This window comes from Ursus maritimus, unplaced genomic scaffold, assembly GCF_017311325.1.
Source record: "Ursus maritimus isolate PB19 unplaced genomic scaffold, ASM1731132v1 scaffold_10, whole genome shotgun sequence".
Lineage (NCBI taxonomy): Eukaryota > Metazoa > Chordata > Mammalia > Carnivora > Ursidae > Ursus > Ursus maritimus.
Genome location: NW_024423344.1, coordinates 47322450 through 47346847, shown reverse-complemented (window position 1 = coordinate 47346847; position 24398 = coordinate 47322450). Strand labels below are relative to the sequence as shown.

Sequence of the window (24398 nt, the reverse complement as noted above, 5' to 3'; positions counted from 1 at the left end):
GGGGCTCGATCCCATAACGCCGGGATCACGCCCTGAGCCGAAGGCAGACGCTTAACTGCTGTGCCACCCAGGCGCCCCTTTCTTCCCGTTTTTATTTAAAATTAATTTGCTTAGCTTTTTCTAACTTCTTTAGATCCTTAGATCAATGATTGTCAGCCTTTCTGATTTTCTGATATATGTTTTAAGGGCAGAAATTTTCATCTAATCACACCTTTAATTATATCCCAGAGTTCACATATCCTATTTTTATTCTTATTTGATTCAAAATATTTTCTAATTTTTGTTGTAATTTCAACCATGGACTGACTTTAGGGTATACCACTTGATTTCTAAGTACTCAGGGATTTGCTAGTTATTTTTTTGCAATTGGTATTTAGCCTAATTCCACTGGAGTTAGACAACATATGCTGAATAATGTTAACTCTTGGGATTTGTTAAGACTTACTTTATAGCTCATGGTATGTTCAGATTATGACACGTAGTTCATGAGTACTTGAAAAACACTTTATTGGGAAGATATTAGGCACTTCGTTCTAAAAGGGTCAAATAAAGGAAGTTTATTAATTGTATTTTCTTTTTTAATCTTCTATATTCCTACTCATTTTTTGTCTCCTTATCCGTTGTTGAGAGAAATGTGTTAAAATTTCACACTTATATATGGATTTGTCTATTTTTCATTTTAGTCCTTTATATTTTTGCTTTTGGAGGGTATTTTTTAGGTGGATACAAATTGAGAATTATTATATATATTCCTATTGGACAGGTCATTTCGTCATTACAAGATGTCCATCTTAGTTTGTACTAATTATTCTAGTTTATTATCAACTTTTTTCCTAGTGTTTGTACAGCTATACCGGCCTTTTATGGCTTAGTATTTGCCTAATTCTTTTCGTTCTTTTAGTTTCAACTTTTATAGTCTAACATTCAAGATTTGCCACTTTTAGGTTGTTAAAAAATTTAAACTATAAAAATATGTAAATACCTTAAAAAGCTAGACTACGTAACTGCAGAATGTGAGATACTTTACATTTAAATATACCATCTTACTGTATGTTTTTTATTTCCTTTGTTCTGTAATATTTTTTTTACCCTTCTCTATGTTCTCTGTATTAATCAAGAAGCTTTCTTTTATTTTCCCTTTTATTATTAAGCTTTGTAGCTTATTAGTATAAATATTATTTTATTACTTTTAATGGTTTTTCCTAGAGATTGCATTATCCCTTTGACTTGTTAATGTCCACCATAGACATTTTTCTTGTTTCTAGACAATGCAAAGATGTTGGGACATTTTAACTCTCTATATCCCTCTCCTTCTTTGTTCTATATTTTAAACCGAACAAGATACAATTATTGACATATTGTCATTATTCAGTTAGATTTACCTGTGTATTTACCTTTTTATTTTTCTTAATGGTCTTTATTCTTTTCCTTCCATATTTTTATATGAGATCCTTTTCCTCAGGCCTGAAGAATTCTCTTTAGTGTATCTTTTGGTATGGTGTTCCTGGCTATGAATTCTCAGTTTTATTCTAAAAGGTCTTTATTTTGCCTTGATTTTTTATGACAAGTATCAAAGTTGTCAGTTATTTCATTTTTTTTCTTTCAGCAATTTAACAATGCCCTTCCATTGTCTCCTGGCTTTCACTATTTTTTTGCAAAGTAATTCTTTGGTCATATAGTAACTTCCTTGCAGGTCATCCTTTCACTGACTATTCTTGAGTAGTTTCCCTTGAACTTATATGGTTTGTGATCCATAGAGATTGTTAAATTTACAATTCAATATCTTTCATCAGGTTAGAAAATTCTTGGCCATTATGTTTTTCAGTGTTACTTCTGCCCTATTACCTATTCTCTCTCTCCTCCTTCTGGGCCTCCAGTCACATGCACACAGGATCTATCCCATATGTCTTACCCTTTTTAAGGTGTCATACTATCTTACCTACTTCTCCATTCCAGACTTCATTCTGGCAAATTTCTTCTCACTCATGTTTCAGTTCATGAATCCTTTCTTCTGTTATGTCTGTTCTGCTGTTAAACACAGGTATCAAGTTTTCAATGTCAGGTATTGTATTTTTTTTCCTTCTACAATTTATATTAGGCTTCTTTATGTATGTGTAGATTCCAATTTTGGAGTAATATTTTCTCCTTTTTTAGTAAGACAGTTGATCTTTTTAAATTTTTTTTTTTTTTTTTTTTTTTAGGGGAGAAGTGTGGGGGACAAAGGGAGAGGGAGAATCTTAAGCAGGTTCCACGACCAGCACAGAGCCCAATGTGGGACTCGATCTCACAACCCTGAGATCATGCCAGAGCCAAAATCAAGGGTTGGATGCTTAGCTGACTGAGCCACCCAGGTGCCCCAGGAGGGTTGATCTTCTACAAAGTACTCTGCCTTAGCAGAAATGAAATTTACCCCTTTCTTGTCATATGTTTTGTCAGCTATAAATTGTCTAGATTACTTTAGATTATTTTTCATCTCATCACGTTAGATCTTACCCATAAAGCCCTTCATGAAAAATTTTTGCAATTTAATGCATGTTTTGAACCAGCGGTGAAAAATGTGTTCAATCCCCTTTTGAGGTAATGTGATCTGTGGAGCTACTCATGTTACTTTTTTATTTTGACAACAAGCACACAGTCATATTTAAAGTTCACCTATTGAATTGACACTGACATGTGCTTTATTTATAGATTCCTCTTTTTTTGCCTTTATTCTCTATTTTTAATTATTATAACATAATAGCATATATGTCTGTCATCCTCTGTTTTCTATCAGGGTTTCCCTATGTGTGAACTTGGGCAGATGAAGCCTTTAAACCTGTTAATTCTTACTACTCCTTAATGTTAGATTGAATTGAAAGATGTCGTGCTCAACCAACCTTATTCAGAGTTGCCAGCATTGTCTTCTTTGAAATCCTTATTTTTATGATCTTTTCTTTTTATATATACCACTTGTATTACACATATATTCCATCATTCCTTTGTGAACTTCTCATGCCACATATTCCAGAAAATTTACCACAGCCTGAATGATGGACTTTTGTGTTGATTGATGTTCCTGTTGAACAGAATTTTTAGCAAGTCTTGCCTTGGCAGTCAGACTAATTTCCGAACTTCTTCGTAATTTAAAACCCTTCTGATTGGATATATTGGATTTATAGTCAATAATGTTTTCCTTTACTCATAATAAGAATATTCATGTATCAGTGAACTGTGTAAGCCCTTTCCTTTAATCTTTTACAAATATACATCAAAATGTCATCTTTCTACTTAATCTCAGGGTATATTTATATTTGTGGGAAAATACAATGTAAGTCAGGTTTTTCCCCCCTAAGAACCAACCCTTTTTCCTGTCATTGCTCTTATTCTACCCCAGTATTGACCAGTGAAAGCATCAAAAAATTAATAGCTTATTAAAACTCAAATCTCATAATTCAGCTCATCAGTAATGTATGGCTTTGAAAGAAATGAATTCCTAATTGAAGTACAAGGGGAAAGGGACAGTGCCGTCTATCTGTCACCCTTTAACAAATCACCATATCTGCTGTATCCTTTATCAAATCAGGTGCTATTATTTAAGCTTGATTTACTCTTCAGAGTTGCATTGACACGAAATTATCCAGGACCATTTTATGTACACCAAGAAAAAGGATTTGTTTTATTCTTCAATTATCTTACCCCTATTGGTATCATTCCAGTCTCACAAGCTCTTATTCATAATTCTAAAATCCTTAAAAGTTCTGAAAAGTTAACATTTAAAAAACTCATTTAGAATTAAAACCTGGACTAAATTGATGTGCAGATATTTCTAGTCTTTATGTATAATACAATGTAAATGCTTATTTGTTTTACTGCAGAAATATTCACGTGTCTGAGAATGCAGCTCCACTTAAACCTTCTTGGAGGTGTGCTGTTACCTTCCTAAAATCCAAAACATTTGAATTCTGAAACATATATGGCCCCAGGGGGTTTAAAACAAGAAATTGTCCATCTCTAATTTTTTTTTCCAATTAGTTTTGATAGTTATAATACAAATATGTCTCCAAATGCTTTCTGCTGTAGCAGATGATGAACAGATTTTAACATTTGACCCTACAATGTGTTATATATAATTTATCGAATAATAAAGGCCATGTCCTTTTATGGAAGGTGGATGGATACAAGCTATCAGATGTAAGTAATCTCTAGTTTTAGCACTAGAGTAAAATAGATAATAGCTAGAACAAAAAAATACAACCACAACTAACTTTGTGTCAGGCAGTGTGCATTCAACAATTTAATCTTCAAAACTACCTTCAAATGGTACAATTAGGTACAAATATTAGCACCATTTGTAAGTGAAGTACTGAAGTTTAGAAAGATAAGCAACTTTCTTGTGGTCACAGAACTAAGACAGAGCCAGGGCACAAGCCTAAGTCTATTAACATCCATAACTTACGCCCTTCATCCCTCTGGTATAGTGTTGTACTATATCTTTTTAAATTAATCCTATAAGACATTTAATAAATGTGAAATGCGATTTCACGATCAACTCTTGATTATCTTCATGTTGATTACAGGAAAAAATGCTAATAGCAAATCAACTTCCTATTGTCATTCAGCATTTATCTGGGATCCTCCCTTCTGCTGTCACTTGGCTTGTGCTCAAGAAATACAAATGAATTTTAATATGAGCCTGAGAAAAAGAATATAATTATGGCAGTAAATCTGCTGAAATCATATAATGAATTTAAAACCCAATATAAATGCTTTTGGGATTATCTGTCATTTGGGATTACTTATTCTGTGATCCCTTGTAAGACTGTAGATAATTGAACGTTGGCTATTTTACTGCAACTGAAAGTACTGATGCTAAGAAGAAAATGAACCATGTGAATGTGAGCTCGCCTATTTATTTAATAATTAATTTGGAATTTCATCATAGGGATCATTTAAAGCCAAAAAACACAGAGTAACTTTATCTCATGGGAATCAAGGTTCTATTATTTGGATCAAAGAAGTGATTAGTGTGCCTGATTTTTTTTCTTTTTCTTATTTATTCAATAAATAATTGAGTAATGTACAGTTAATGTTTTCTTAGAGATATTATAAGGAGAACTAATAAAGGAAAAATAATTCTGCTAATATATGTTCATGAAGTCCATGAAAGCTTTTACTTTACCTTTTTGACTCTTTCTTCTTTATGAAATGATATAGTCTTCAAGTTGCACAGAATGAAAGGAAAAGGTTTTTTTGGGGCGGGGGGTGATTTCAGTCTTTCCTGATCTGCTGGAGGCAGACATAAAATCAGTTGTGGAAATGAATATTGCATTATAGCTGAGGGCAGGGGTTTTATTGTCAGTAGTCACTAAAAATGGTCTTGACATTGCTCCTTACCACCTGTAGAGCACATTTCTTAACTCTTCTCAGCTTCTGTTTCCCTTCTGTAAAACTGATTCATAATAATTTCCTATATTGAGATGTTGTGAGGACTAACTGAAATACCGTGATGCACATATACACGTCTGTGTTAGATGTACGTGACTATGCCTTTGTTCGTGGTGAAGGTGATTCAGGTCTGAGGCTTAGATGTAGCTGGCAGGAGCCATGCTTTGGCTGAAACCCAGAAGCCTTCCTGGAAAGGCAGATGCTTAATGGAGGTGAGACCATCAGTTGCACTTGGGACTTCAGCTCTCTGACCCAACCCCAGCCCTCCTTGACTTTTACAAATACAAATATAGCTGTATTCTTCTTTTCAATAAAGCACAAGTATGAAAGCTAGACAGTATTAAATACTTACAAAAAGAAGGCATGTGAACTCACACATATATACACGTCTAATCTTTAGATCATAAACTCCTCAAATTAATTTTTGTGTAAATGCACACTACACACACACACTCGCATAATGTTTAAGCGTACTTCACGCTGGGAAGTCACAGGAGTGTGTCCATGCCCACGACCATTCATACCAATACCTAAGCCACGCCCACAGAGATGCACATACCGACGTTTGGACTGTACAGATGTATTTACACGGTTAACACATATGGCGGACTTTGAGGAGGAAAAAATGAAAAAACAAAAGAATTTAAAGAAAACAACGGAAAAAACAGGATGATAGAAGGGGAAAAAAGGTTGGAAGGACGTGATAGTTTAGTGTAGGGTTTCTCAACCTCGGCACTCCTGATCTTTTGTCTTTGTTGTAATCTGTCCTGTCACCCTTGCCCTCGATTGTGGTCATCAGAAATGTCTTCAGACATTCATTGCTCAGTGTCCCCCCGGGGCCACAATTATTCTGTCTGAGAACTCCTTTAGTGTAAGAACGAATGTCAGATACGTAGATGAAATTGGAGAACATGGAATGGAGGTAGGCAAAAGTTCTAGTCTTCTATGATTAACATAAAGAAACTGAGCCCAGTAAGCAAATAGGGGAAGGGGAGAAAGGGAAGATGAATAAAATGTATGGAAAACGTGCCATAGAGTTTGGAGGGAAGAAGGAGCGAGTCAGGATTGTTGGTGTAGGACATCACCACAGAAGGGCTTAGAGTAGCATTTTTTTATTAATTACTGCAGGTTGGAAAATTAACCGGATCAGACATGTACATTTATCATCATATCTAATTAAAAATGTATAATTTCCCTTTCATGTATTATTTCCTGATTGACAGAAAAAATACATACAAAATCATAACTAACTTTGTGGAATTTGATAGACATTAAAACTAAATTTTAGAACCGGAGAGAACGTTATCTTTTAACTGTTACAGTAATAGACTTAGCAATTCTATCTAAGATTTTCTACTTGTCAGAGACAAAAGCCTCAAAAGTAATGTACTTCAAATTAACAAAAACAGAAAGTGAGACTCAGGCCTTATTAGATTTTAGGCCCACTGGAAGAGTGCATCTTTAATCCCTTCTTTTAAACATTGTTTCACGATATCTCAAAACTAGTCCCTTAAAGTTCTGTAGTGAGAGGAATTAATAAAATGGCAATTAATAAATTCTTTAAAAATGAATGAGCCAACAGAAACGTTCAACTCTAATATTTGTATATATGGTGTAATTAAGTTAATATATTTACTGTTTGTTACGTTTTAGACATGGGGTAATTTCATAGATTTATTTAATTTTAGAGTTAATAAGGGCTTTTGAGAGCAACTGGAGCTTTACTAATGAGCTTTAATTAAGAGCTTACTGTGGACCAGCGACTGTGATAGATTCAGGGCTGCAAAAGAACTAGAAGGAATGATGTCTTCATGGGCACACAGGCTCGCTGGAGAAGGACATGTGAAGCTCAGAGTGCTTGGAAGACAGGGCAGGATCTTGTTCTAGACAGGTGGAATCCGGTAGGGCTGGAGGAGAGAAGAGGCTCAGGAAGTGGGCCAAAGCATAATCAGGGTCATTTTCATTAGAAATCAAAGGAAGAGAGACGATAAATGGACTGGTCACCTAGAATAGAACCAAAGCTAGAACTCAGGCAAGTGTGCTTTTTATAAAACCCCTGCGTCTCACTTATTATTGTTCTATTTCCAAAGTTACTGTATTACACTGCTTTTATCAGGAGCCATGCATCACTAGTCAAAAATAGTGTTCGGGTTTTTTTGTTTTGTTTTTGTTTTAATTTCTGAGTATTTGGCTTTAAAGAAAAGGAACAGAAGAAATTCAGTAGATGGTGAGCTGATTGATCCCCTTATGTTTCTAATTGTGCTATGTACAAATCTGTTTAGGATTTTGGTTTTTCCATTTCATTCCATCATGTTTTCTCATTTCTTTCAAACTTACATAATATTCAGCGTGGCCAGGGCACAAAATATGGGATGCTATTCTAAGGCTCACTGTGAAAACAAACAGGCACTAAATAAGAAATAAACATGGTGATGTGGGTCACTGATACCCGCCTTGTGCCATTAAGTTTCTTATGTGCCAAGGATATAGGGAAAGTGAGCAAATGCTTACTGCACAAGTATCCACGCAGTGCTCATTTTTATACTTTCTTCAGTTGGGTATTGCCATAGACTGATTTCATGGGAACTGCATTAAAAAATTTCTCAAATAAAGACATGAGCTCTCTTTCTCCTTCCCTGTTCCAGGGCTGATAAGGGTGACACTGGGGAGGACATTTAGCCTTAGAAATTACTTTTCGGTTTAGATCATAGATCCATATAATATCATGGCCTCAGACAATTCTTTCAACTTCTGTGAGACTGTATTTCTTCATTTATAGAACTGAAGGAGAAAATTCTGCCAGATAATGTTGTACTAAATATTATATAAATGTTAATTTTTTTCCTGCATTTTTAATAATTAATTAAGTTTAATTTATGGTTAGAAGGTCTCTATCATACTTATTTAAATGTATACTTGTTTCGTGTATATACTCTGAAGAAGTTGATTTAAAGAGCACAGTTTTTTCCTTCAGATTCACTTTTAATGACCTCCGTTGTTTAAAGCACAATGTTGAAGTATTCCCTCTGCATATACATTTCATGTTTTCTGAATGCAGTTCACTAAAATGTGATGAAACTTTCATTAAACCTCTGGGTTGGGGTCGGGAGGAGTGGCTTCTTTCAGGACAGGCATTGACATCCTTTCGTGGCATTCTCCCATTTCTCAGAGCGTGGTGCTGGTTATATACTAATGTTCACTAAATATGTATTGATTGAGTGAAAGCTTTTCATTAAAAACCCGAAGAGCTTTGTAGTTCCCACACATTGGTATGTAATTGTGTTCAATACTTTCTCAAGTATGAAAATGTTTTCCCGGTAAACTGTAATGCAGCAGCTTGGGATTTCCAGAGGAATCCATAGTTTCAAACCACTGGGGTTACTGCAGTTACATACCTTTAGTTACCGATTGTATTTAGCTCTTGTTTTTAGTTTCATTCCAGTTACATAGGTAGAAACAGTTACATAGGTAGAGACATTAATTTCTGTAAAATATCTGTGCCGCCCGTCTTTTTAAAACTGATGGGAGTAACGCCGTTGGCAGATGGGGATTTCAATAGAATTTGTTATTTTCTTCTAATGACATCATGGCTCACTAGATTCTAGGGAAAGCCAGATTAAAAATTAGAAATGCCTCTGTTCCTTTTTTCAAATTTTTTTTCCTGAAAATATATTCCGTACACTCCTTGTGTGTATCTTCCTGAAATATAACACAGTTCTTTTTATTTTCAAAATTAGCACAGGTTCACCGTAGAAAATAAGGAAAACTTAGATAAAAAGGAAATCTAGATCACCCAGAAATTTACCAAATGGTGAAACTGTTATTAATGTTTCCGTAGTTGTCTTCTAGGCTTTTTCTTATTTTCACATGTCAATAAAAATGATGGTGGTGGAGACAAAATTAAGCTTACTCTTTATATGCGGTTTTGTATCCTAACATTTTTTAGTTAACGTTATAGAGATAGTATTCTCCATGTCAGCGAATATTGTTTCCCAAACCTGGCTCATCACTGGAGTCACATGTGATGCTTTTTAAACTACTGGCACCACCACTGTATCCTGGACTTATGCATGTCTTCCCTTTGAAATGTTGCATGGATGATTCCGTTTATATCCGGGGCTAAAGCCATCCTTCCAAACTTTATTCCGTTTTTATGCTCACTTTGTTGTTTCTAATGTTTACTCCTATAAATAAGACAAAAGCATTTGTGTATACCTCTTCGCCAAAATCCCCAATTGCGGTCTTTGTCTAAATACAAGTCCCTGCATAAAGTTATCCCGTTTCCCCAGGACGAAACTTTTGTAACCAGCTTGAATACGTAAACTCATAAATAGTTTAACTTTAGCGGTTATCATATTTTAATGTACTAAATTAGTTCTAAAACAAACCACACTTTATATGAACTAGTGTATACATTTTAAAATATTGGACTTTTCCAGACTCCCCAATTTTATATTATTTCATAGAGTATCTTCATGTGCAAGTTCAACATCAATGCCCGTGTCCTCACTAGAGCCAGTTTTGAAGTCCTCACGTCCTCCCAACACCTCATCTCCATCGCTTTCATTGCAGCGCTGTTTACAACAGTGGTTATGCTGCCTCTGGGGTTTTTCTCCAAAGCCATCTAAAGTACTTATTTGCCTGAACTTGAGATGGTTGATAAATATATAATCTTCCTAATAGAACAACCATCTTTCGAAGCCTTTACAGTGCCAGCGCTTGAAATCATGAGGTCACTCCGCATCCACAGGAATTGTGACTAAGCGTGCTAAATTTCCTTGACCCCCGCCCCCCCCACCGAAAGCGTATTCTCTCTGGTGATTTCTGAAAGCCAACACTGATATTAACTGAAGATTTCTATTCCAAACATTATTCTGTTTTTCAAAATACAGTAATTAATATATCCCCTCCCTCTCAGCTTGGGAGGGGTGTGCGTGTGTGTGTGTGTGTCTGTGTGTGTCTGTGTGTGTCTGTGTGTGTACACATGCATATATATGGGGGAGGGAAGACGAGAGGGAGATGGCAATGCCCTAGATTCTTAAAAATGTTATGTTTTGAGGTATTTTAAGACTCTTGAGACATAGTTCAACAGCATTCCTGAAAATGTGTACCCAATTACCCTGCTAGCCTGCAGCATAACAAAGTGTCCATTTACTGCATCCTTGACAGCAGTACTAGTAACGTTTTTTTAAATTCTTATATTTTATAAATAAGTGTCCCAGCCAATACTGAGCCGAGATGCCCCCTGTCATTATTAGTCTCTCCTGATTAGCAGGGGTCTTGGGTGGCCGCCAGGTCCTCTGTTTCAGTCACAGGACTTGTCTGTCCTTTCTGCTTTCCTGTTCCTGCCTTTGTCGTCTCTGGGGCTCCAGCCTGCCCCTTCTCCCCTTTTCCTTATTTGCATTTCCTGGTAGGTATGATCAACATGGGCTTGATGGGCACCCCGTACTCCACAGACACGTGTTAATTACACCCATGTGTGCCCTGTGGCGACTTCAGTTAAATGGGGACCACTTACAAAACCCGTCCATACTTTCATCCTTTCAGATCCTTAGACTTGCGTGCATCGACCTCATTTACTAGGATGCCAAAAGATGAGGCTAAAAGTGTTGGTTTGCACAGGAGCCTTTTAGTGACTTCGTAGTGAGCTGAGATGGAATTAAATCATAAATAAGTTCGGGGGCATTTAAACGCTATTACCTGTCTGCTTGCGCCATTTTTCCATCGCAGCTGCCTCTGATTGCAGGGATAGGTGGGAAAAGATCGATTTCCATCGTTTTTGCCATTAGTCTTGTTTTGGCCTGGTTGGTGATTTCTCTTTAAAGGCACTTTCTTTAAGAAGGGAAACATACAGAGGCTGTTCTTGACTACTTGCTTGCTGCAAAGATCCAGAAAGTAAGAGCCACATTTGTAAATATACCTCCTTTTCCATAAAAAGACGGCATTATTGCTTTATAGTTTGCAATGTGTTAGGGTTTCCAGATGTGTCATTTGGCTATCTCATCCTCTTTGGGTCAAGTTTTTTTGTCTCCAAAATTCGATGTATTTCCACCACTGCGAGGTATCATTATAAAAATAACTGTGGTGAACATTTTGTGAAATCAAAAGCAAGGTCCAGCTGGTAGCAGAGAAGATTAATCTGTTTGAGAATGGGAAACATGAGTGCATGTTTTAAAATCTGTAATGAGCACAGGGACATTTGCCTCAGTACCTGGCGTGAGTCTATGGTCTAGGGTGAAGATTCAAATGAACGTTTTTTTCCCCCAAGAGTCTATAACACATGTTATAGGCTTAACGTATTATGAATGTGAAATTTTAATATTTAAATCAGTCACTGAATAATAATAATTCAAAAACCAAAAGAACAAAAACAAATTCTAATCATGAGGTAGAAAACATAAGCCTGAAACAGTTATCTCTTTTTTTTTTAATTCACTAATGCTGTGATAATAGTTTTGGCTTATTAATTTTTGTGAAGAATGATAAACAAAATAATAGACAAAATTGGGTCTTGTAACAGCATTAATATTGAATTCAGTTTCCTACAGCTAATGAGCGGGATTTATTTTTTTAGTGCAAGTTTAGCGTTACAGAATAATTTGGCAGATCGTACCCAAATATTCCATTTTCCCACCTCAGTCCCAGCCCTGCAGTTTCCCCTAGTATTGAGGTCTTGCATTAGTGCAGCACGTTGGTTACACTTAATGATTTAATTAACCTGTATCGATACGTTAGTATTATCATTGCGTTGAGGTTGCTCACTCTGTACAGTTGTGTGGGTTTTGACAAGTGTGTAGTGACCGTATCCATCCACCCCTGCAGTAACAGAGAGAAGAGTTTCACTACCCTAAACATCCCCTGTGCTTCACTTATTCGTCCCTCCCCTCCTCTCCCTTCCCCCAAGCCCCTGGCAACCACTGATCTTTTTACTGTCTCTATAGTTTTGTCTTGTCCAAAATGACGTATAGTTGGAATCATACAGTTTATTTTTAAGACATCTTTGCATGCTTTGTAAGGTTCAGTGTGACAGCAGTTGTAAAAAAAAAAAAAAAAAGGAACAAAACTGACTTCCTAGACTTCCTTTTGACATTTGTTTTTGGGACACTGCTTCTTTATATCATTTGGCCAGGTAAATAGGATGTAAGTGGCTTAATATCTTCACAATAATCACATCTAGCAAATGTGATAAGTATTCACTGATTATATTATGTGGTAAAACAAAATATTATTTATTTGCTAAATATCTGTATGTTTACATGTGACATATAACACATTATGTTCATGTCCAGACATTTCTGTTAGTCTTTCCATTGCTTCATTTCACTGTCTGGTATTTTAAAAAAGGCATTAACTGGATCCCCTCTATCCTTCACCTATAGGAGGAGAAACCTCCCCGTCTCCTACTAGCCCATTTTCACAATACACACATGTGCCAAGATAGAGTTTCAGATTTGCGGTCCACTGTTAACATAGATTCTGATTGCTTTGGTACATATTATGAAAGCCCTGGGAAATAAATAGGTCCTAGAAAAGCATGACAATTAGAAAATTAGGAAAAGTTGGGATAAATTTAAATGTGTATTGAACCCTTTTTTAAAGGCTGCCACTTTCTGGGTGATGGGTAATTAAGGGGGGGGCACTTGTTATGATGAGCACACTGGGTGTTATCTGTAAGTGACGAATCACTGAATTCTGCTCCTGAACCCAGTATTACACTATATGTTAACTAACTAGAACTTAAGTAAAATTCTGAAAAAAAAATTTAAAAAGAAAAAAAATAAATAAAAAAGGCTCTCCTTTTCAATTCAAATGTGAAAGCACCAAAATGTAAATGTAAAAGCACATAGTCCATTGTGTTATGCATATATTCTGAATTTTCTTAAGGAACCAGTCATTTCTTAAACACTTGAGATATTGAGATAACGCAGTTGAACTCAATATTCATTCATATATCTTCCCCTTGCATACAGTGGATAGCTCATTTAATTTCCGAGCCAATGTCCAGATTGTCAGTAGAATATTTCTACTTGTTTCCTTTTATTCTCTCATCTGTACTTTTAGAGGAGTTACAGTTTGTCTCTCCTTTTCTTTAGTATATGTTGCTTTAAATTTTTTTGGTGAGTTTTACAAATACACACTTTGGGGTGTCTGGGTGGCTTAGTGGGTTAAGCGTCAGACTCTTGATTTCAGCTCAGGTCATGATCTCAGGGTCATGGGATCAAGCCCTGCCTTAGGTTCTGCCCTCAGTGGGGAGTCAGCTGGAGTTTCTCTCTCTTCTGCCTCTGTACCCCCTCCTCGCACCTCTCCTCCGCTCACATGCATGTGTGTATGTAAGCACGTGTGTACTCTTTCTCTCTCTCTAAAATAAGTCTTAAAAAAAACATACTTTTACAGTGTTTGCATTTAAGAGTTTGCCCTTGAACATGTGGAATAAAATAGGAACATCACTGGGCCGAAAGCAAGACAAATGATGACCAAAAGGGCACATGTAAGATGAATCTTGAAAAATAGGCTTTCCTTTTTAGGGTGCCTCGGTGGCTCAGTTGGTTAAGCATCTGCCTTTGGTTCAGGTCATGAGCCCAGAGTCCTGGGATCGAGCCTGGGATCCAGCCCCCACGTCAGGCTCTCTGCTCAGGAGGGAGCTTGCTTCTCCCCCAGCTTGTGCACACTCTCTCTCTCTGTCAAATAAATAATATCTTTAAAAAATAGGCTTTCCTTTTTAGTAAAATAAAACAGTAGAGAAGAAAGTTCAGTGCACGCTCTGTTCATAAGCGGTTGTTTGGTGACTTGGACACTCAGAGTAAAAATGGCTGGAGGTATAGCTTGCTTGCTTTCAGCATGGTGCTCATAACTCTAAAATTTCATTTACTTACGAGGGAAACCAAGGCACAAAAACTAAGGGTGTATGTCCTGTGTGCTTTGTGTAAAAAAAAGGAACTTAGCTCATTAATTAAACGTACTTGCTTCTAAAATAATGCTGTGTAACTTAAAAGCTTCAATGATCAAGGATATGGAATCATAGATATATAGTTTATTTCCTTTTTTTACATGAAGCACATAGTACATTTCCTCAATCACTTCCCATAAAAAAGACGTGTTCAATTAATCACCAACTCAGACAGTGAAACTTATATAAACTAATTTTCCTTTGTGACACAAGAAAAGAATAATGCTCTGCTGTTTCATCCCATGGTAAGACTGGCAAAGAATGGTCAACATCCCAAAATAATTAATATCACTATATATCGTCATATTGGGTACAGGCTGAACTGTGGATTGATGTAGGTTATTTATATTGTGGAATTAAGAAATCAAACCAATTGATGAGAATGTATTCCATTTTGCAGATCATTCTATGGGTCAATCTAGTTAAGCAAAAGAAAAAACATACGGAAAAAATTTAAACAGTGTCAAATGACTGTCTTCTATATTTTAAGAGATGTGTTTGTTTAAAATCATATGGACTCTAAAAATCTCGTAATACTTTGACTTATTTAGCTACTTTTGTAGTATATATGTCTGTTTGGCTGATTTATGAACACTGTGCCTATACAATATAGCACCTGTATTTTATACACGGCCGCCATCGGGAAGAGAGGAGAAGCTCGCCGATGCCAGTGCACATTGAGTCATGTCACTTCCAAGAGTTAGAATCATAGATTAGGTTGTGTTGGAATTTCTAGTTCTGGGTTTCGTTTTTTTTGTTTGTTTGTTTTGTTTTTGTTTTTTTAAGATTTATTTATTTATTTTAGAGATAGAGCAAGGGGAGGGGGAGAGGGAGAGAGAGAAGCAGGCTCCCCAGTGAGCTACACTGGGCTGAAATCAAGAGTTGAACGCTCAACTGACTGAGCCGCACCCCTGGAATTTTTAGTTCTAAGAGGGGGAGCTCATTTGCTTCTATCTCACACTAACCAGTTTTACTTAAAAGCACTTAATACCCTGAATACAATCTGTAATACAATTGTATGAGTTTGGAATTATATTACTCTTTTGTAGGTAGATATATTCATACCTAGAGAATTTTGATGATACCAAGATGGCACAGCTAGTAAGTGACAGGGTAAGTCATGAATTCTTTTGTGTCCACATCAAATTTTCTTTCTATAATAACCACACTGCACACTTATAAAGCAAAGGTTATCCTAACAGTTAAACCATGAGACATGTAGTATTAGGTCAATTTATAATCTTTTCTGAAAACTACCATGAGATATTTTCTCAACAAATTTATGAAGATAAAATTAAATATAATTTATTTAAATGCTGGCTGGCTGGAGGAGTGGATAGATAAATGGATAGGTGGAACATCGTGTTTGCGTGTGTGTGTGTGTGTTTGTGTGTGTGTGCACGCGTGCACCCATGTGTATAAATGCTCTGCTTCTCTAAAAATTTCTGGTGCTGTTAAAGGTGAAACAGACGGCATGTAAATCTTGGCTAACACTTAGCAGAGTACTGTCTACGCAGTCCTCTACCATGACTACACATAAGACTCTCTGGCGGACTTTCCAAAGATGAGATTGTGTCCAGACATTTTTTTCCCCTCTTTTGTTAAGATTACCAAGTATTTAAAAGACATGACCAATATTAAAAGCACTTTTTAGTCATTGCCAGACCATAATAAGATTCAGCTGATGATAATGGCCGACTACAGGAAACACATCTAGTATTGTGGGTACCGGCATGGAGGGGGCTTTGGATTTGTTTTTATATTCACTCAACACAATGCCTAAAGCTAAAGTTACATCTTAAAACGTTTATTCAGGAAAAAGATTATCTTATTAGGAAAGCTCACGTGTAATCCCTAGATCACTGAAAGGAATGTGTTCACTAGAATATTAGGTATAATATTTTATTGAGTGGACTATTATGATTAAAATTGGCTTTCAGAGTTGAAGAAAATAATATGTGACAGGATAATCCTGTGTGCATTTATCTTTAGATTTTCACATATATATTTTACTAAGTGTATTGTTACCTTTATCTTATTGTAGTTGGTATTTATGCAGTAATTTGTTAAGACATTTTATTTTAAAAAATTATTTTATTATTACCCTTTCAAGGAATAATATGTAATCCTTTGGAAAGTTTATATGTATATAATCATTTACATTATGAAATGTTTCTACAGTGATGAATTACACCTCAGCCCTTGGTTTGTAAACCTATGTGGGAATCTTGTGTCTAGTTGGGTAGAAGGAGAAAAATTTGTGGTGTAAATAGTCAATATTTCCAAAATTAGAATTCCAGATATATCTAATACAGGAAAAAAAAATAGAGAGAGAGAGAAATCAAGACTGTTTTTGCTGATAGCGTGTGCTTAATGATATATTTTATTATTTTAGTGATAAATCAGTTGAGATACTTTATGAAATTAATTATTCTCATGCTCTTTGACAGAAATCCAGTATTCATTTAAAATCTTCATGTGTTTAGGAGTGTTGTTTTTTTTAATGATGTTGAATATATTAAGTGTTTGATCATTGTTTCCACACCAGGACATCAACAGCAAAATTCAGCTAACGTCACCACTCCCCGACGAAAGTCTTGGTTGGCTTTTATTTAAACAAACAACAGGGGCACTTAGTTGACCCTGCGATTGAGTAGTCCATCAGTGTTGTATCAAGAACTGAGTGGTTAATAATCAAGGTTAAAATTTTAGCATGGAATCCTTTCTTTTTTTGTTTTGTTTTTTTTTTTTTTTAACGGAAGTTTCTCTGTGGTGCTTAAAACTTCCGACTTTTCTTTATTTCTAATCTTTTCAGTGTTCCTACCCCATATGTTTCCTGGTAACATACCATATCTTCTCTCACTTTCTCAGATGCTTATACAGGCATTCCTCATTGTATCAGCTTTGCTTTACTGCACTTCACGGATACTGCCTTTTTTTTTTTTTTTTTTTTTGACCAGCTGGGGTTTGTAGCAAACCCCCTCTAAGCAAGCCTATTGGTGCCACTTCTGCAATAGCTTTTGCTCACTTTGTGTCTCTGTATCATGTTTTGGTGATTTTCACATTTAAAACTTTTCATTATTATGAAATTTGTTGTGCTGATCTGAGATCAGTGATCTTTGGTGTTACTATTGTGATTGTTTTGGGGCACCACGGATCGCACCCATGTAGGGCAGTATACTTAATAAATGTGTGTTTTCTGACTCCTCTACCCATCAGCTGTTCCCCGTCTCTCTCCCTCTGCTTGGACCTCTCTATTCCCTGAGACACAACGCAAAGTTAGGCCAGTTAGTAACCCTATAGTGACCTCTGCGTGTTCAGGTGAGAGGAAGAGGCATATGTCTCTCACCATCAATCCAAAGATAGAAATGCGTAAGCTTAGTGAAGGAGGCTTGTCAAAAGCCGAGACAGGCTGAAAGCTAGGCTTCTTGCACCAAACAGTTAGCCAAGTTGTGAACGCAAAGGAAAAGTTCTTGAAGGAAACCAAAAGTGTTAGCCAGTGAACACACGAATGGTAGGAAAGCGAAACAGCCTTATTGCTGATAGGGAGGAATTTTTTAGTGGTCCTGACAGAAGATCAGACCACCCACAACATTACCTTAAGCCAAAGCTTAATCCAGACAAAGGCCCTAAGTCTTGAATTCTGTGAAAACTGAAAGAGGTAAGGAGGCTACAGAAGAAAATTTGAAACTAGGTTGGTTCCTGAGCTGTAAGGAAAGAAGCCATCTCCAGAACATAGAAGTGCAAGGGGAAGCAGCAAGCGCTGACGGAGAAGCTGCAGCAGGTTCTCCAGAAGATCTAGTTAAGAACATTCGTGAAGGCGACTACACTAAACAACAGACTTTCAACATAGACAAAACAGCTTTCTGTTGGAAGAAGATGCCATCTGGGATGTTCATAGCTGGGGAGAAGGCAGTGTCTGGCTTCAAAGGACAGGCTGACTTTCTAGTTAGGAGCTAATGTAGCTGGTGACTCTCCTTTGAAGACTGTGCTCATTGACTATTCCAAAAATCCTACAGCCCTTAAGAATGCTGCTAAACCTACTCTGTCTTTGCTCCATAAATGCAACAACAAAGCCTGGGATGACAGCACCTCTGTGCACAGCATGATTTCCTGAATCTTTTAAGCCCACTGTTGAGACCTACTGGTCAGAAAAAAGATTCCTTTCACAATATGACTGCTCATTGACAGTGCACCGGGTCACCCCAGAGCTCTGATGGAGATGTGTGAAGAGGTTAATGTTGTTTTTATCCCTGCTAACACAACGTCCATTCTGCAGCCCATCGATCAAGGAGTCATTTCAACTTTCAAGTCTTATGATTTAAGAAGTACATTTTGCAAGGCTGCACCTGCGATTCCTCTGACGGATCCAGGCTAAATAAATCGAAAACCTTCTGGAAAGGATTCACCATTCTAGTTGCCATTAACAGCATTTGTGATTCATGGGAAGAAGCCAAAATATCAACATTCATAGGAGTTTGGAGGAAGTCGATTCCGACCCTCATGGATGACTCTGAGGGGCTCAAGACTTCAGTGGAGGAAGTAGCTGCAGATGTGGTGGAAATAGCAAGAGAACTAGAATTAGAAATGAAGGTTAGCATTTTTTTTTAGCAATAGAGTGTTTTTAAATTAAGGTATGAACATTTTTTTAGACAAAATGGTATTGTCCACTTGATAGACTACAGTTATAGTGTAAACATAACTTTTCTAAGCAGTGGAAAGCCAAGAAGTTCACTTGACATGCTCTGTTGCAACATTCATTTTATTGCCACGGGCTGGAGCTGAACCCACAATATGTCTCATGTATGTCTGTAGTCCTTTTATTTAATTTCTAGCTCCTCCAAGTACTTCACATTTGATGTTTTCCTCAGTCTCCGAGCCCTCGTTGTCGCTCTTGGCTACCCACTATGTTCCCATCACCTCACTGCTGCTACGAATTTATGGATTCTTACCTCAGAACCAGTGCATTTCAATTTTTACCATTCTGAAAGTAAGGAGATGAATTCCAAATGATGACCTCAGAATCAAGTCTTTCAGGTCTTCTCTCTTTCCTAAAAGTAGGAGCAAAAGTATGCCACAGATGGTTTGAAACCATATTTAAGTAGTATTGCTAGCGTTCCACGTGCGTACGTACAGCCTGAAGCTACGGAGTGGCTTTACCTGCCACATCCCAGTCGGAGAGATACATATGGGCTGCGAGGATGTAATATTTTGTTAATGTTGTAAACAGGTGAATGGTACAATAAAGATTTTGTTCTCTTTATACTGACGAGGCATGGTTTGGGGACATACTGGCTGCATTTCACCGGCTATGTACGAAGAAGGAACCAACATGTACCTTTGCAGTGGTGATCCTCAGAAATCCATGCATCATGTGTGCAACATCCCAAGGACGATGTGTGTAGTCCAAGGGTTTGGTTTATCCTTGCTAATGTTTATGATCATTTTCTGTATTTTGGTTTAAGCTCATGTAAAAGCTAAGTAGTTCTCGCATATTTGAAAATACCTAGGGACTCTTAATATTTGGTCCTTCATAGCTTTCCTAGTATATGCAACAGAATTAAAAGAGGAACACTCTTGTTACGAAACAGCTTAAGGAATAAATATTTTTTCTTAGGAATTAAGTAGATACCTACAAAAGGTGGGCTTCGGTTCATAATCCAGAAAAGTCGAAGTCATTCGCAAAGCTCAGTGACACTTAATGTCTCAGAAGCCATCTCTACAAATAATCTCCATACTTAACCACCTCTTGTATTGTCATAATCCATTAGTTTTTTTGCTTACGTTATGAAATGTTCCTACAGTGATGACTCACACCTCAGCCCTAGCTTTGTAAACCTATGTAGAAACCTTGCGTCTAGATAGAATAATCGCTGCTTCCAAAATTAGAATTCTGGATGTATCTAATACAGTAAGAAGAGAGAAACTAATCAAGACGATATTTGAAGTCAAACAGTGTTTCATAACATGTGCCTAATGACATATTTTATAATTTTAATGACAAACCATTTGGGATATTTTATTAAAGCAGCCTTAACAAGGAATTTCTGTGTGGGTATAACATACTAATAAGAAATATTTTAGATTGTTCTAAAAAGAAATTAAATGTTAATGCTGGGCATCATTCGAAATACTGTTCTAGTTAGAAGAGTAGATAATGCTAATAGTTTTTTTTTTTAGAGTAGCTCAGTTTATGGTTTTGCAGGGTTTTTTGTTTCTTAATGTCTGAAAAGATTTAAAAGAGTTATTTCTCAGTTTCAACACATAGAATGAAATCTTGGCACTAAGAATTTCATGCAGTAGATATTTTGGATTGGTTTATTTTTATATTTTCTAATTCTCTTCCTTTTTTTGTGGATAAGTAACCATCTTAGCTTAGAAACCAAAAAAAAAAAAAAAAACCACAACACAATAAAATATCAACCCATTTCCCTTTTTAGTTGATACCATTGTTGGTACCATTGTTGACTTATTATCTTGTTGAATAGAATTCCCTTGTACTACTGCCTATTGTATGTTTTGAATGGAGCTATAATTTATATTCTGTAAAGAAAGGTTTTAAGAAACATGTTTTGTTCCTTTAAGTGTATGCTCAAATTTTAGGGGGAATAGCAAACCAAGATCTTTTATTAAACAAAGAATGAAATGAACCAATTTAATATAATTTTAGACATTGTTGTTCTGATACTGTAATGAAGCTGAAAAAAAGTTTCTGGTCTTCGTATAATAGAACATCCGTGCCTGTGTTAGCCTGGCCAAATTAGATACAACCAAAATAATCTGTCACAGTCTACTTTTCTCTGATAAGGCTAGCCTGACACATGCTAATAGAATTGTTAGGCCATTTTAGGCCTTGGAGGTGGGCATTCAATGAATACTTGTTGAATTTATGAATGAATAAGTATAAGGATAAATTATATTCATGTCCAGTAATAAAATGTTAAGTCCATTAATCTTTATCTTAAGTTAAATAAAATATTCATAAACAATTTAAAAGTTCCAGAGTAAGTTTTTTTCTAAAATTATTATTTCCTAAAATGTTTGTTGTAGTAGTTATGTACGTTATTTTGAGAAAATGTTATCACTAAGAGTTAAAACATAACCCAATTGTTAGAAAACATTTGTATTTAATAACTAAGCATTTGTGCGCCTTTTCAGGGCTGGTCATGAGAATGGTATGGGAGCTCTTGCACCATATATGAGAGTTGAAATGTAGTGATTTTTCCAAGTATTGTTGCCAGGTAATTTTATGCCTCCAGATTATGATAGTATTGAGTAAGGGTTACAATCATGAAATTGTAGAACTGTAGAGCCGGAAAGGGTGTTTATGTTTATCTAACCAAAATTCCCATCGCTCTATAACTGAGGAAAATGAGACTCAAAAATGCAGGATGGGTCGAGCCAATAACAGGAGTGCTTTTCATTAATTAAAATAATTATTATTTTAAATAAATAAGCTGTTGTATTTATACAGTTTGAAGTAGGTCATGCTTTGCATACTGCCCTTGTCTTTTAGAGATTTTATGTAACACTGCTGTTCATTTTGGGGTTCTTTGGCCTCTTTTCTCCTCCACGGAGCACCTGTTTCACTGGATTTTAACAACTGTGGAGTCTCTCCCAATAGGATGAAAATGTCTTTATAGCAGAGGCCTTGTCTTACACTGTTTTGTACTTTGTACTCTCAACTCTAATCACGATGACTGTCACAGAGCAGTTCTTCAACTATTTGGGGAATGAGTAGTGTCTCGTAGCAATAAGAGAAAAATTAATAAGCACTCCAGTCATAAATCTTGCCATCTATTAAATATGTGATTAACAAAGATCGATATGTGTCCCCTTTTTCTCCCCACAGTCTCCAAACGTCCACAACTACCCCGATATGGAAGCTGTTCCCCTGTTGCTAAATAATGTGAAAGGGGAGCCCCCGGAGGACTCATTATCTGTAGATCACTTCCAAACACAAACTGAGCCAGTGGACTTGTCAATCAACAAAGCCAGGACATCCCCCACAGCCGTTTCATCCTCCCCGGTTTCCATGACAGCGTCCGCCTCCTCACCTTCTTCAACTTCAACCTCTTCATCGTCTTCTAGTCGTCCAGCCTCCTCCCCAACTGTTATAACATCGGTATCTTCAGCATCATCTTCGTCAACAGTATTAACTCCAGGGCCCCTTGTAGCCTCCGCATCTGGTGTGGGAGGCCAGCAGTTTTTGCACATTATCCATCCTGTACCGCCTTCAAGTCCCATGAATTTACAGTCTAACAAACTGAGTCATGTTCACCGCATCCCTGTGGTGGTACAGTCGGTGCCTGTTGTCTACACAGCTGTGCGGTCACCTGGAAATGTGAACAACACTATCGTAGTGCCGCTTTTGGAGGATGGGAGAAGCCATGGCAAAGGTAAGGGACACAAGCAAAGCCTTGATTTATTTCAGCACTAGAGGTAACTGTGCCTTTATTCAGTGAGCCGCCCCTAAATCGGGTGCAAGTACCCCGCATCCAAAGAGGTTCTGTGCACAACACAGACGTCAGCTGATCAACACGGTTCAGTACGAAGCAACCGTGTGTTGGCATTGGTATTTGCTTCAGTGTTCTTTAGTCTGTATTTTTACGTATCGGGTCATTTAATGTTAGCATTCAAATGTCTTATTTTGCAAAATAAGGTTTACCTTCAAATGCTCAGATGGAAAGGATAATCTGTATTTAGCATAACTGCTTGTAAGTTGTGTCGCCATCAAAATAATTCTAAAGTCAGGTGTTTGACTATGAAAGCCTCATGTAGCTTGAGGTCTTATCTTAGTTTAAGTTGTTGGCATTTTAAATAACAGTATGACTCAGTATGATGGAATATTTCAAAATGCAATATTCAAATTCCCTTCTAGGATTTAGAAGGCAGGGAAATACTTTGCTACATAACTCTATTTAATAATACCTAGTTACCTAACTTTATGGCCGTTATGCAGTTGATCGTGAACTTGCTTTCCTACTTCTAAGCTCTTATTTTTTTTCTTTCAATTCTTACTAGAAGGAATTAAATAACATCATGCTGTCGATTTGTTCTTCCTTTATCATGAATCTACAAAAGAAGCAACACTTCTATATACATGTAAAATACCCATAATCATTGACTTATTCCCTCTAAAACTAAACACATATGCATGTATTTTGTCTTCAGGGCCAAGAAATGATGATTTATATTGTATTACTTTTTGCTTTGATACCATATTACTACTGAGGCCCGTCATTAAAATATGATTGATGAATACATAAACACTGCCTTCTCATAAAATGCTAGTACACGTGGATTTTTATAGTTCTTCTATAAGGTAGGATTCAATGCATAGAAATAACAGTTGATTGTGAAGTTAGAGAAATTTTTGCAAACAGACTCTGCAAAACTGCATCCATCTTTGGCAAGTTATTGTTTTACCTGCATCAAGTTTCTTCATAGCACAGAAAATGAATTTTACCTTCTCAGTGTTACCAAGTGAAAATATCACATGATTCACAGCACCAAGAGATTTTAGATTGCAGACTTGAGATGTAGACATTCTGTGCTTAATGCGGCGACCTCTGTCTTTTGTGCTATTTTGGGCAAAGGCCATGAACTAGTCCCACCACCATCTTAGTGAGTGGGTAGAAGAAAAAGAGTTATAAAGCAGTTTGGTTTTTTTTTTGGATTTTACTTTAGTTGAACCCCCTCTGATGTTACTAACACTTCTGATCAAAAGGAGCTAACCAATTTGAATAATAACGAAACTGAAGACCACATTAGGTATTTATTTTCTTTCATAATTTAAAGATGTGTTCACAAATCTTTTAAGAATTAGGAATTAACAAAGCGAAAGTGGAGCCTTGCATATTGCATTACTTTATATATGTGCGTATGTGTATACCGTAGAATCCAGTGCTTGTACCATACCCCTTATGGGAAATACTGCTTTAATTGTGAAGATGATTGATGAAGATTTTAATATTGTTCATGACACTTTTTTTTTTTTTTTTAAAGATTTTATTTATTTATTCGA

General features: G+C 36.4%; 1 protein-coding gene across 8 annotated transcripts in view; it reads left to right on the top strand.

The window, feature by feature from the left end:
- The window catches only part of KLF12 (Kruppel like factor 12), a 409770-nt gene that overhangs the window by 253283 nt on the left and 132089 nt on the right, over nt 1-24398 (top strand). For 7 of the 8 annotated variants that reach the window (XM_040623520.1, XM_040623536.1, XM_008686647.2 and 4 more), the window contains one exon: nt 22224-22770. In XM_040623520.1, the coding sequence (XP_040479454.1) occupies nt 22224-22770 (547 nt within the window). Of the gene's footprint in view, nt 1-15420; nt 15485-22223; nt 22771-24398 lie in introns of all 8 variants that reach the window. The other variant, XM_040623552.1, reaches the window with a different exon arrangement.